We start from the raw sequence: 13,960 nt of genomic DNA, 5'->3' as shown, positions 1-13,960 counted from the left end.
GCGTGTCTGGGGTTGTGGCTTCCTGGCTCGCAGATGGGCTGAGGCTCAGTGTGGAACAGTCTTCGCACGGACTTTAGGGGAGGCGAGAGCTGGCTCCCTCCGAGGCAGACCCTCCGCGGCACACTTAGCTCCTCAATGCCGGCTCCCCGAGGCGGGTAGACCAGAGCCAGCGGTCTCACTGCTGTCGGTGACTCTCTTCGGCTTTGTACATTTGTGCTTTCGAATCTTAATGATCATTTTAAAAAGAGTAAGCTCCTTCCCCCCCATCTGGGTGGCCAGCAGGCCGGGTGGTTCTGGCTCCTTGGGCTGATAAGAGGAGAGATCGTTAGGGCTGGGGTGAGGCTGGAGGTGATAAGAGCTGTGCCGAGGGCCCTCGGGACAGAGATAGCAGCAGATAGCACCGCACACTGGCCAGGGCGATGGAGACCAGGTCCCGATTTGGGGGAGTGCCAGGGCTCCGCGCCTGTGCCACCGGCGAGCACCCTGCAAAGCAGCACTCTGTGCGTTTGAAATGCATTGATTATAAGGCTTTGTGCTTAATTTGCACATTTGTTTTTGTTTAAAGTTGCGTAAGAAAGAAAACCATAAGGAGTTTATTCTCAGTTTTGTCTGTACACGTTTATAATTCCACACTGGGGGTGCCGAGGAATATTTTCCTTGGGGGAGTCTCTGTGCCCTTCCAGTCTGAGACACTTCCCTGTGGAGGTGAACTGCGCCTCCAGGGTAGAAGCAGGTCTGATCCGAGTCCTTGCTTCGTCCTCCTCGTGGGCGCCCTGGGTAAGCCGCCTCACCTTGCTGGCCTCAGCTGCCGCACCTGTGAAATGGGGAGGTTGCATAGAAGCTGCCTCCCAGGTCCTTGTGTGAGTGGAATGTGGGTGCGCCCCCAGAAGAGCTTTCCCCTTAGCGCTTCCTGCAGTCCTGGGTCTCCAGGGCCTCAGCGTCTCTCACCAGCTCCTAAGTCTTTGCTGCTGGTCCGAAGTCATGTTTTGAGTTCTCGGGGTCTAAGGGACCCGTATCTGTCATCCTCACCCATGTGGTACTGCCCCGTGCCTGCAGGCACCCCGCCTGCGTACCACCCAACACCTGGCGGGCGCTCAGGTGTCTCCGCAGTTTAAGCCCGGACACCCTCACCCGAGAAGCTGGCGTCAGAGCACCCGCCACTCATTCTTAAAGTTCTGTCCCGTGGTCGTGACATGCAGAAAGTAACCTCTTGAGAACCAAAATAAGAGGTCACTGCTTTTCTCTCCCTATATGTTCGCATCTCGTAGCCAAGGGCCATCTTTTCCTTTCTCTATACTTTCCTTTGTATCGTGGACACTTCTGTAGTAAGAGAAAACCCCTGCGTGTCTGTCCTGTGAGCCCGGTGGCTGTGGCCCGTGGCCCTCACAAAAGCAGCTGTCATCTCCTCCGTCTCTCCTGCTGAAAGACTAGCCCCCTAGCCTGAACCAGCACCGTGTGGGGAGAGAAGCATCTGTTAGGGCTGAAACCCCCCGGCCAGCGCCTCACTTCTCTGGACAGGAGACAAGAGCTGCATAGGTTTAGCTGCTGGGCCTGTTTCAGCGGCAACACCGCACAGAGGGGAGCACGTTAGGCCGGATGTACCCCTGGAATCACAAACAGCCCCTGTGCAGAGGCGGCGCCAAGGGGGAGACAACCTCCCAAGAAACCACCGCCTGGTGCTCCCGCCTGTGCGGCCGTCGACCGGGCATTGGGCCCGACTGCTGACCTGCAATGACAGGTGCCGAGCAGGGCAGGAAGCCTCTGTGTGCGCAGGGTCCGGAGCTTTGAGGGCAGGCGGCTGGGGGCAGGGAGCCCTCCTCGGGTGACACAGGGAGGGGCTGCTCAGCCGGCCTGTTCTTTGGGGCTGACCTGCTGCCTCTCGGGTCTGAGGGTCCTTCCAGTGAAGCTGCGTGTGTCGGGGTGCCCTGGACCCAGGCGGGCCAGGTCGGAGGTACTCAGCAGGGGTCCCTTACACCGAGCGGAGCAGCCCCCTGCTCTGCCCTGGGGCCCCACCAGCATTGCCGGTGCTTCTGCGGAGTTCTAGACAGGACGCCCAGACGGGGACACAGCCGGTCCCCGGCGCTCGCGGCTCCCCGCGTCCTGGTGTCCTCACGCACTGTCTCCCTGCTGTCCCCGGCTGGACTCTGCTACGATGCTGATCCCGTCGCGCTGGCTGGCGACTTTCAGACCAAGGGCTGGTGTGGGGCTGAGGTCTGTCTGCAGAGATGGAGCCTCCCAGGGCTGGCCATGTCCCAGGCCCGGGGTCGGTGCTGTTTGCCAACTTCTTGGTCGTCTGCATTCAGATGACAGCAGTAACAGTGTCCCATGTCACAGACGGTCCTCCCGGGGGCTCTGTGAGGTGGGCAGGCCGTCCTCTTGCCCTATTTGGGGAGCAAATACATTTGGGGCGCCCGATGCCACCACCTGCCCGCGGTCAGACCACAGGGATCACAGAGCTGGGAGCCCGTGTCCCGGGGACCTCCGGTCGGTGCCGTGGTACTGCACTGAGAGAGTCTTGGGTCAGGGACCAGCACTGCTGGCCAGCAGCCCAGACACATGGAATGTTCTCAGCCGCATGTCACAGCCAAAGCCCAGTGCCACCCTGCCCCGTGCGGTCCCCGCGCTGCCGGATGCAGGCCCCGGTCAGCCCTACGCGTCGTGCCTGGCACAGAACTGCAGGGCCTGGGCTTGCTTCTCCCTTCATGGGGCCAGGAGGGGGCTGGATTGGACTGCGTTGAAAGATGTGAGGATCTTCTGCTAAAGGAAAATGTGCCCCCCTGAATGCCCCTCAGTTCCATCAGGCAGTTCTTTCTTTTTAATCCCCACCCGAGGATATTTTTCTATTTATCTTAAGATAGGGTGGGAGGGAGAGAAAGGGGGGGAGAGAGAAACATCAGTGTGAGAGGGACACATCGACTGGTTGCCTCCTGCACCACCCGACCAGGGCTGGGGACAAACTGCAACTGAGGTACGTGCCCTTGTCCGGAATCGAACCCGCGACTGGTCCACAGGCCGACGCTCTACCTGCCGAGCCACACCGGCCAGGGCCCTTGGCGCCCTCAGGGTGACCGCACGGACGCGTTCTGCAGCTGCGCCAAGCAGTGCGGGTGGAGACGCCTGCTGTGTGGCCGGGAGGGAGCTGACATTTCCCTTCGTGGTCGCCATGTTCTCGGCGTTGCCACTTCTGAACGGGCGGCCCGCGCGCGCCCGCCGCCGCCGTGGGAGCCGGGCCGCGGCCGTGTCCCCTCCTGGCGTCGGACCGTCCGAAGTGGACACTCGCCTTCTCTGCGTGTGACCTGGCTCCACTCGCCCAGCCTCCTGGGCTCCGTTCCCTGACGGAGGGTGAAGCAGCGCAGCCTGGCAGGTTGTTGGGCAGATTCCACAACGCCTGCCACTTGATTGGAACCATGTAAAATGGTGACTTTCAGTTATTATTACTTCTACATGATTTTTTAAACTTTAATTATAAAGTACAGTAAATAAAAAAGTATATATAATAAAGAGCAGTAATAAAACAAATTCCACAGCCCGGCCAGTGTGGCTCTGGTTGAGCGTGGACCCTGCACCAAGAGGTCACCGGTTCGATTCCCGGTCAGGGCACATGCCCAGGTTGTGGGCCAGATCCCCAGTGCGGGGCGTGCAGGAGGCGGCCAATCGATGTTCTCTCTCATCCATGTTTCTCTCTCCCTCTTACTTCCTCTCTAAAATCATTAAAGAAAAACAAAAAGTAAAACAAATTCCACGTACCCACCATCCAGGCCAAGAAGTATCTTCTCCCCCCAAGTTCCCAGGTGCTCCCCATGACCCCCCACCCCACGGCCCTGCCTGGGGACGCAGGCGCCCTGGCCCTCTCTGCGCAGGTCCTGCCAGCTGTGTGTGCCCGGCTGGTGCTGTGCAGCTGCCGGGAGAGTCTGGCACTGTCTTCTGCGCCTGGTCCTCCGCCTCCCTTCTTCCCTCAGTAGGGTGCCTGGCACCCAGCCCCCCAGAAGCACCTGTTCCTTTTCCAGCTCTGTCCTCCCTGGGGGCCTCCGGCCACTCCCAGTTTGGGGCACCAGGCATGATGGTGCTGTGTGCTACAGGGCGTGTGGGCACCGATAACGGGGTGCGGCAGGGAGAAGTCCCAGTCCTAGCAGTCGCTGTGCTGGTAGGCTTCAGGGGCGTGTGTGCCCCTCGAGTGTGTGCTTGGATAAGGACGACCGAGCTGCCCCAACCCAGAGTGTTCTGGAAGCTGACCCGCCGCCTTGGCCCTCGGGCAGCGTGATAACCATGCGCTCTGGCCCTGCAGGTGGAGCTGGAGGTCACGCTACCAGGGGAAGGGAAGGACCGCATCTTCAAGGTGTCCATCAAGTGGGTGTCCTGTGTGAGCTTGCAGGCGTTACACGATGCACTTTCGGGGCGGCTGCCCAGCGTCCCCTTTGAGACGATCCAGGCCCTGGACGTGGTCATGAGGCACCTGCCCTCCATGAGGTGAGGACGGTCTGTGGGTGGCACCTGGGTCCTGGGGTCGGGTGCTGGTCGTGTGGGTTTGTGTCATGGAAATAGCAGCCGTGCTAATGTGGGGGAGGGCGTTAATGTAGGAAAGTGTCTGGGGTTCTCAACCGAGCGCAGAAAGGTTGCCTCCCTGTGCGCCTGCGCCGGTGCTGAGGCCGCTGCTGTTTCTCTGCGGCTTCACGCCTGGGACTTGTCACAGTGGAATAGCGTCCACGTTCCGCCCACGGGGCCTGTTCGGACTGCAGGGCGCGCCTGCGTGCATCGGACTTCCGTGGGTCCTGCGGCTCACTCTCACCACCAGGGGCAGTGACCCTCCCACGTGGCACGTGCTGGCTGGCTGGGCGGGGCTGCCCGGCCCCTGGGTTGGGACGCCTGTGCCTTCCGCTTGCCCCGCACAGCGGAGCCTGGGGAACTGCTCCAGCAGGGGCACAGCCTAACCGGCCGAAGCGCTGGGGTTTGAGGGGAGCGAGGCGTCTATTGTTCCTTTGTAAGGGTGAGAGGAGGCAGCTGAAGTGCTGTGCGAGAGTTTGGGGGGAGCCTGGTGGGCTCAGGCTCAGACAGGCTGACAGCAGGGCAGGCTGTCCCCGGCAGGGGTGCCTGGCCACCAGCAGCACTCTGTCCTTTTCTTCTTATTTATTTATTTACTTATTGTGTCCTCACCCACGGACACTTTTTACATTTATCTTCAGACAGAGCAGGGGGTAGAGAGGGAGGAAGAGAGAGAGAGAAACATCGCGCGGCCGCCACCCACACGGGGACAAAGGGCATGTGCCCCTAGCGGGAACCGAACCTGGGGCTCTCTGGTCCACGGGCTGATGCTCTGACTGCTGAGCCACACCAGCCGGGGCAGCAAGCGCTCTGTCCTTTGGGAGTCCCCAGAGATGCTGCCGGTGGCCGGGCGCTGCCGATGTCACTGCACTGGCGCTGTGCCTGCCTCGCCAGGTGGCCCCTCGTGGGTGTGGCCTTGCTGTCCCCTCCCTGAAACTAGGTGGCTCCGTGGAGGGAGCTGGTGAGTTGGGAGTGGAGGGCCTGGTGCTGCGTTGACGTGGCCCTTGGCCCTGGGCAGCCCTCAGCCCGGCTGTGGCTGGCACGTGGCGGACGCCGCCCCTGTCTGCACTGGTGCAGCCACAGCGCCCTGCTCAAGGGCGTGACGTGCTTTGCGCAGAGAGAGGCGTGGGAGGATGGCCGGGGGCGGATGTGGAGGGGTCCCGCGGCGCAGCAGGGACGTGCAGCCACAGCACGTCCCGGTGGCTGTCTCTGTGGCCGTCTCTGTGGCCATGTGTCTGAGCTGGAGCCCAGCTCCGCAGAGAACGTTCTCTGTGTGCCCGCCTGTGGGCACTGAGCCTCTCACTGTCCCTGCAGCGAGGCCTCGTGTGCCTGAGGCTGCCCCTCTGGGCGCCTGCTGGGCTGACGGGGGGCAGGCCTGGCCCGTGTCCGTGTCGTCCCCCCCCCCCCCCATCAACCAGGGTCTCTGACTGCAGGTACACGCCCGTGGGCCGCTCCTTCTTCACTGCGTCCGAGGGCTGCTCCAACCCCCTGGGCGGGGGCCGAGAAGTGTGGTTTGGCTTCCATCAGTCTGTCCGCCCTTCTCTTTGGAAAATGATGCTGAACATTGATGGTGAGCAGAGCCTGGTTTTCATCGTGGGACCAAGGCCTGGGGAGGGCCCATGCGGCCAGCTCCAAGTACAGCTTCTGCCGGAGCTGAGCTGCCGTGTCGCACCTGGCCGGTCTCGCCTGTCGCCAGGGCAGGGCGGGGGTCCTCGGGTGGAGCCCAGAGCCACCTGCTAGGCCTACCCCGAGGTGGGGTTGGGGGCTGGGGGCTGGGTCTCTAACAGGGTCCCAGACCCTGCAGCCGGTGTCCACTGGGTGAGATCGGTTTTCTTGGGGGTGGTGAGTGGGCACCCCGCTGCCAGGTCCTTTTATCTCCTGTGTGCTCCTCAGGCTGGTCCCCCGTGGCATGGTCACCTCAGAGTGACTTACACCAGGAAGTTCGACCTTTATGGTTATGATGTTGGGGTTTGTTTTAAACCTAGTTCTCATCTCAGAGGGTGACTTTAGATTCTAGCAGCCCCTCAAGCAGCCCCTGACGGGAGGGCCTATCAGGCAGCCCGTGACCAGGCGCGAACCCCCACCCCCGGCTGTACCCACGTCCAGGGCCTGATGGTGGGCTTGGCGGAGGCTGAGGACAGGGCCGTGCCCCCCCTCAGCGGCCGAGCCCCTCACGCTCCTGCCTTTGTCTCCCTCCCGCCTCCAGTCTCTGCAACAGCGTTTTATAAAGCACAGCCAGTAATCGAGTTTGTTTGTGAAGTTTTGGATTTTAAAAGTATTGAAGAACAACAAAAACCTCTGACAGATTCCCAAAGGGTCAAGTTTACCAAAGAAATCAAAGGTAGGTAGCTGGCCGAGGGGCGGAGGGCGGCGGGGCCACCGCCAGGCGTGTGGGCCGAGGGTTCGGTTAGCGACCTCGGGCCAGAGCAGAGCTGGCCGTAGTCGGTTTCCCGGGGCGCCGTCCGCCCCTGGCTGCCGGCCACTCGGGCAGACGCGTCCGGGGCTCGGTGGCCTGGCCCCGGCCCCCTGCACCGGTGCTTTCCTGGGGGTGTTCTGAGGGCCGGGCCCAGCACTGGTGCTAAATATAACTCAGGAGGGCACAGAGCCGAGGCGGCCGACACCAGCCTGTAGCTGCGCCCGCACGGCCCACCTCTTCAGGGTCAGCGTCGGACTGGGGCCTTGGCCCTGCTGGGGCAGAGGGTGGGGCCCTGCGGCTCCAGAATGCCCGGCGTGGGCCCGGCAGCTGTTCCTGGGCACGCAGCGGTGGGGACGCAGGCTCGTGCTGCCGCCGGGCTGTCCTGACCCGGCGCACGGCTCTGTCACAGGTCTGAAGGTGGAGATCACGCACTGTGGGCAGATGAAGAGGAAGTACCGCGTCTGCAACGTGACCCGGCGGCCCGCCAGCCACCAAACGTAACCGCCTCCTCCCGCCACGTCCCCGACCCTCTGGCAGCCGAGGCCCCAGCTGGGGAACGGGCTCTAGTGGAAAAACGATTTCAGGGCAGTTTTAAGTCTCCAGAGCGCCACCTTCAGCTCGGTGGATTCCAGACTGCCTAGTGACGTGAAATATGGGGCCCACTGGGGTGGGGGGGACTCCCTGCCGGTTCTCCTTACGTGGCCTTAGAGAGAAGGGGCTTTTCCACTCTGAGCCTCAGTGCGAGCGGTGCTGGGAGGCAGGGGGTCTGTGGGCGTCGCCCCGATTCTTGGACATGCCCCCCCCCTTACGCTGTGTCTCTGCCCTGACTTCACTCACGAGTTCAGCATCCAAAGCCGTGTAGTAATGAGCCTGGCCACAGGAGGGGGCGTCCCACATTGTTTGTGTCCATTTGGGGAGAAGTGATGTTGTGGCCCCCAAACCCCACGGGGTCTCCTGGCCCCCTGAGCGCTGCTCGTTCACTTCTTGTCCTCCCTCGGGGCGTGCCTGGTCTGGCACCCCTGCCCCCCACCCCGCACACCGGCCTCGCCTGCTCCCTCTCCTGCCTCTGCCCCCACGTGGGCGGCCCCGGGAGCCCTGGCTGGCCCGGGAGGTGTCAGGTGCCCAGGCACTCCTGGGGCCCTGGGTCCTGACCGACTTTCAGTCACTGTGTCCTCGCCAGCTAGACACCGAGGCTTTTCCTTCCGGGCTGGGCTGCACCTGCCCGGCCCGTGGCCACGCAGCCACGCATGTCGTTTGGGTCCCTGTGCAGTGTAGGCACGCAGGTGTTTTTATTTCCCAACTGCAGAGGTGAAGCGAAAGGTTAGGGGCTTGGGAATGGTCCGATGACCCGGGAGGGGCTTCGACTGTTGGTCCCATGTGTTACCTCCCTGAGGGCCAACCCATGCTGGCAGCCCGGGTGACAGGCGTGTGCAGGGCGCTGCCGCTGTTCCAAGGGCCCTGGGCACCTCTTTGTTCCCCCAGATTCCCGCTGCAGCAGGAGAGCGGGCAGACAGTGGAGTGCACGGTGGCCCAGTACTTCAAGGACAGGCACAAGCTGGTTCTGCGCTACCCCCACCTCCCATGTTTACAAGTTGGACAGGAGCAGAAACACACCTACCTTCCCCTAGAGGCAAGTCCCCCTCCCTGACATCCCTCGGGCTGGTCAGGAAACTTCCAGTCCACCCAGCACCGGGACGAGGTTTGGTTTTCCCGTGCTGTGGTCCTGAGGTGGACTTCCTCCCAGCAGCGGGCAGCTCTGCCTGCGTCCCCCACTGTGAGGACAGAGGCCACAAAGCCCACGCCGAGACACAGCCACTGGGGGTGGTCTCGGGGCTGTGCTTTCTCACCAGTCAGTTCCTGGCACGGGCTTGGGTTCCGTGGGGTTCACCTGGGGCTCTGCCGTCGGCCGCCTGCCCGGAGCAGCGCAGCAGGTGCGCCGTTCCCCCGGCCCAGGCAGAGCCAGCGGCCCCCGCCTCCCCCAGCCCTGGTGCTGATGCGCGGCGGCCGCCTTCTTCGTAGGTCTGTAACATTGTGGCGGGACAGAGATGCATAAAAAAGTTGACCGACAATCAGACCTCAACCATGATCAGAGCAACTGCCAGGTCAGCGCCTGATCGGCAAGAAGAGATTAGCAAGCTGGTGAGTGCGGGTGCCCAGGGCGGGTGCCCAGGGGCCTGGGGCAGGCACAGCTTCTGGAGAGAAGCACAGACTGCCTCCAACTCTGCCTGTTTTCTCTCCTTCTCAAGATGAGAAGTGCCAGTTTTAACACAGATCCGTATGTCCGGGAATTCGGGATCATGGTCAAAGACGAGATGACGGACGTGACCGGGCGGGTCCTGCAGCCCCCCTCCATCCTCTATGGGGGCCGGGTACGTACCGGCTGGCCAGGCGGGCACTTCCTGGGTGTCGGGCACATGGGTCTGCATGTCGAACAGGGAGTGGCAGTGTGTGACCCTGCCTGGTCGGAGCCGTCCCCAAGGTGCAGACCATGGTTCAGGTGGAGCCTGAGAGTTGGGGGGCTTCATAGAGGCCCGGCTTTCCTGGCCTTTATGAAATTTCTCAGGATTAACCTTGATATTTCAAAGGGTGACTTCTGTTAACCCACAAAGAATTCAGAAGCAGTCTCCCTGTGTGGTGGGTGCTCGGCCCGCAGTGCGTTCCTCTCCGGAGGCCCCCCTTTCTGCGTTTTGCTGTTGGGAGGTGCCCGGCAGCAGGTCCAGCCATCAGTCACGTGGGCGTGAGGTTCTGCCCGCTGACCCTAGCTGACCCTAGTGGCAAATGCGTCCTGACCACCAAGCCCTGCAGGGCTCATGGGCCGGGTCTCTCCCTCTTGGCTTGTCTCCGGGTACAGAGCACAGCACCTTGGGGTGGGGGCCGCCTGGGGGCCTGGTGTCAGAGACCCCGGCTGAGCTCCGCTGACGGTGCCATCCTGCCTGGTGCAGTGTTCCCTCAGGGGGGTTAGTCCTCAGGACTTCTACAAGGTTTAGTTTTGTTTATAGGGTCTTTTCCTTTTATATTTTAAATATGAGTGTTTTAAATGTTTTGTAACTCAGAATTGCAGGAAGTCTCTTAGCTCTCGGTGGCTCCCCAGGGGCAGTGGGTTATCTTTCTCCTCTGTAAACTTGTCCAGGGATGGGCCGCGGATTTTTTCCACTCCTTCTGCAGGTGACATATTGAATACCTTCTGCACCTGGCTTTTTTACTTAGTGGTTTTTCTTAGAGCCCATAAGAATCTTAGAGACGGTTTCACGTTCGTTGTTTAGTGTCTTTGTCCTCATTGAAGGGGTGCTCCCGCCCATCCCCCCGTCTTCCCTTCACCTCCTCATTGACCCATCTGTACATCTGTCCATCCCACATCCACCATCCCTCCATCCTCCTCCTACCTCTTCCTCTCCGTCCCCCACCTGTCCATCCCCCATCCATCCGTCCACCTGTCCTGCAGTGTCAGGACCACCTGCAGTGCTGGGCACAGGGAGACGGGCAACAACCCAAGGATTCAGTTCTTAGTCTCAGGAACCACTGTCTGGTCAGGGGACCCCAGCAGTGTGGATAGAACAAAATCCAAGGTCAGAGGAATATGGTCCCCGTTTTTTCTCACTCTGAACATCTTGCCGTCTGCAGAATAAAGCGATTGCCACCCCTGTCCAGGGCGTCTGGGACATGAGGAACAAGCAGTTTCACACGGGCATTGAAATCAAGGTGTGGGCCATCGCCTGCTTCGCCCCCCAGCGCCAGTGCACGGAGGTGCACCTCAAGTAAGGCGCCTCCCGGACCGGCACCGGTTGGGACGGGCGGGGAGTGACGGCTGGGAGTGGGGTGCACGCCCGGCTTCGGTGGCAGGATTGGCAGCCTTTTCCTGTGTGGGCTCAGCCCTGCTCCTTCTCGGAGAGGCGCACAGCACCGGGCAGACAGCAAACCAGAGTGAGTGTCAAAATTCGAGCGAAAGAGAAAATTGGACTTAATCAACTAAGCTTATTTTCTAACACACTTTAGCTACATATTTCTGTGTTAGAAGAAGGAAAAGGAGCCAGAATGAGGAAGAAGGTCAAACAGGCCTGGGCTGGGCGGTGTCTTCTTCCTTCCTGGGCCAGGGGAGTAATCAAAAGTCGTCCGCAGGAGCGGAGGCTTTGCCCGATGGCCCTGGGCAGCGTGCCCCTCCCAGCCCGGTGGCCCAGGTGCGGCCACGTGACCCAGGCAGCCGACCTGGCAGTGGCACCCAGCGCCACAGAGTTGAAGAGAGCTCGTGCCCTGCCTCGGGGGTAACAGGAAAAGACAGACCCGAGAAGCATGGTCCCTAAACATTTCAGCAGAGGGTGTTCCGACACGCGTAGCTCCCAGAGCGCTCTTGAGAGCCGGTGGAGGGCAAGAGGCTGCCCGTGGGAGGCTGCTGTTGGTCCCCACGCCCCGGGGAGGGCTCGGGGAGCCAGGCTGAGGCTCGGCATCTGGGCCCGGCCCCCCTGTGTTCTGTCCTGGGCCCTTCGTCCCGGGAAATTCACCTGGAGACAAATTCAAAACGTTGGTTTCTTCAACGGCACTCGCGTTGGACGGCTGAGCACTGACAGGCTGGGCTGGATCTCGGTGTCTCTACCCACGTTGTAGAAGGCAGTGTCATTTTTACTTCTGAGCTTAAAATAGAGGCTGCTGATATGTCCTCCCCGCCCGTCCGTGTCTCCGGGGCCGGTCGGTGGCAGCTGCTGGTGTTGCTCTAGCTTCGGCTGTTCTGTTTTCTCCATGGTTGTCTCACCCACGGCTCCAAGTTGTACACAGGAGAGTAACGGTGCCCCGCGGCCAGGGTGTGGCGTGCACTGCGTGCGCGCTGGCTGTGTCCGGACCAGAGCAGGGCTGGGTGGGCCTGCCGAGTGGGCAGCCTCGTCCCTGGCTCGGGGGTCACAGCGGGGAGGCAGCTCGGACACCGTCTGCTGCTCTGCCGTGGCAAGGAGGCTGGGTGCCCTTGCAGTGACTTTCACGTGAGCTGCTTGTGTGCGCGCCCTTTGCTCACACGTGGGTGTGTGGGCGTGGCCTGTCCAGGACCCCAGTTAGACTCCTGGCGTGACGCGCCTTCCCCTTCAGGTCCTTCACGGAGCAGCTCAGGAAGATCTCGAGGGACGCGGGGATGCCGATCCAGGGCCAGCCGTGCTTCTGCAAGTATGCTCAGGGCGCGGACAGTGTGGAGCCCATGTTCCGGCACCTGAAGAACACCTACACGGGCCTCCAGCTGGTGGTGGTCATCCTGCCGGGCAAGACCCCCGTTTACGGTAGGCCGCCGGGCCACCGCGGGTGTCCTCGACTCACCCGTGCGCAAAGGCGACCGGGTGGTTTCTGTCCACGCCAATGTCAGGCGGCCTGTCAGCCTTGTCTGACGCCACAGTTCCTGGATGTCAGTGTGTGTGGTTGTCTTGTCCACCTCGCAATGTGGTGTTGGCTGGAGGAGGACAGTCGTTCAGGGCACACGAGGTGGCCCACTAGGGGCCCTCCTCAGAGTCCTCTGGACGTCTGTCCAAGTCCTTGGTGCCAAAAGGCAGCTGTGACTTCGTTCAGCTTGAGTTTCCCAGGCCGGGTGACGGCCCAGGCCCTCCCTTTGGGCTGCTACCGGGATGGGGGCAGGTGTGGCCAGAGCTGATGACAGCCGGGGACTGAGTCGCTGAGGGCCGTTGGCGGCACGGGCTCCCGTGGGGAGGTGTTGGGACCAGGCCCTGTGGGAGTGGGGCGCCGGGGGCAGAGGAGAGAGAGCGACGTGTGGCTATCTGCCTGCTGGCCTCCCTTCTGGGCGGCACAGGGTCCGGACCCAGGGAAGGCTTGCTTCCCTCCCAGTTACGGATCCAGTAAAGAAGGAAAGAGGGCGCTGTCGGTGGCCCGTCCTGGTCCTGCTCTCTGGGAGCCTGGTCTCCCAGGACGGCCCAGCGGACGGGTGTGGGCCCGGCCGTCTTCCATGTCAGGTTGGCGTTGGCCGAGGATACGCAAGCTTCCAATGCCTTTACTTTAACTCGAGCGTTTGCTTGTGGTCCCGGGTGCTGCGAAGGAAGGTGGCGTTTCTCCCCGGGTTCCACTGGGGTCCTTGGCATGGCTGACCCCTGGCAGAGTGAGCGTGAGACTGACGCAGGCGGCGCCGGTGGGCAGTGCCAGGGCCGGAACCCGGAGGCTCTGACTTCCCTCTGCCTGACCGCCTGGCTCCCGGCTGGGCTGCAGAGGGGCGGGCAGGCGGGACGATAGCTGGGGGTGCCGGAGCACCTCGCTGAGCGCCTTCTCTGCCCCGCAGCCGAGGTGAAGCGCGTGGGCGACACGGTGCTCGGGATGGCCACGCAGTGCGTGCAGATGAAGAACGTGCAGCGGACCACGCCGCAGACGCTGTCCAACCTCTGCCTGAAGATCAACGTCAAGCTGGGGGGCGTGAACAACATCCTGCTGCCCCAGGGGAGGTGAGGCTGCCCCCCGGGCGGGGCTCTGGCTCCCTGAGCTGCGCTGTTACCTGGACAGAGGCCGTGGTCCCATGGACGGATCCTGAGTTCAGAGTCTGGCTTGACCTGGGGTGCTGGCTCTGAGAGGAGGGGCCCTTCCACTCCCTCGGTTCCTGGGATGGAAGGGGGACCTGTCAAGTGCAGTGGCGAGCTGGATGCGCCCTTGCCGGCCCCAGGGTCCGCGTGGTGTGAGCACCTGCTCTGCGCCAGGACGGGGGCCCGGGGGCGGGGGGGGGCTGGTCCTGGGCCCTGGGGGCAGTTTATCCCGAGCTGGGCCAGCGGCTGGGCAGCGTGCAGGTGGTTGGCGACCTTGCAGAGAGGAGTCTGGTTGCCATGGCAGCGTGCAGCCTGGTTGGGAGGGGCCCAAGAGCACGGGAGGCCGAGAGCGGTGTGGCTGATCTGGAGCTTTGCACTGTGCTCACCAGACGAAGAAGGGAGTGAGGAGGCCGTGGGAGGAGGTGGAGAGGGCAGGCGGTGTGGGTTTGCCTGTGGAGGGTGTGAGTCACCAGGGCCGCGGGTGGTGCTGGGGGGCAGCAGCAGTGAGGTGTGG

General features: G+C 62.3%; 1 protein-coding gene across 7 annotated transcripts in view; it reads left to right on the top strand.

Moving 5' to 3' along the window:
• The window catches only part of AGO2 (argonaute RISC catalytic component 2), a 381,544-nt gene that overhangs the window by 349,360 nt on the left and 18,224 nt on the right, over positions 1 to 13,960 (top strand). For all 7 annotated transcript variants that reach the window (XR_004959850.1, XM_036263898.1, XM_036263897.1 and 4 more), the window contains 10 exons: positions 4,286 to 4,467; positions 5,973 to 6,109; positions 6,746 to 6,880; positions 7,365 to 7,452; positions 8,438 to 8,585; positions 8,975 to 9,094; positions 9,202 to 9,324; positions 10,577 to 10,710; positions 12,026 to 12,210; positions 13,212 to 13,371. Coding sequence is in view for 6 of the 7 variants with exons in the window: in XM_036263898.1 (XP_036119791.1) it covers positions 4,286 to 4,467; positions 5,973 to 6,109; positions 6,746 to 6,880; positions 7,365 to 7,452; positions 8,438 to 8,585; positions 8,975 to 9,094; positions 9,202 to 9,324; positions 10,577 to 10,710; positions 12,026 to 12,210; positions 13,212 to 13,371 (1,412 nt within the window). In the remaining variant the exon portion in view is untranslated. The remainder of the gene's footprint in view (positions 1 to 4,285; positions 4,468 to 5,972; positions 6,110 to 6,745; positions 6,881 to 7,364; positions 7,453 to 8,437; positions 8,586 to 8,974; positions 9,095 to 9,201; positions 9,325 to 10,576; positions 10,711 to 12,025; positions 12,211 to 13,211; positions 13,372 to 13,960) is intronic.

This window comes from Molossus molossus, unplaced genomic scaffold (assembly GCF_014108415.1).
Source record: "Molossus molossus isolate mMolMol1 unplaced genomic scaffold, mMolMol1.p scaffold_m16_p_16, whole genome shotgun sequence".
NCBI lineage: Eukaryota > Metazoa > Chordata > Mammalia > Chiroptera > Molossidae > Molossus > Molossus molossus.
This window is presented reverse-complemented; position numbering and strand designations above follow the sequence as displayed.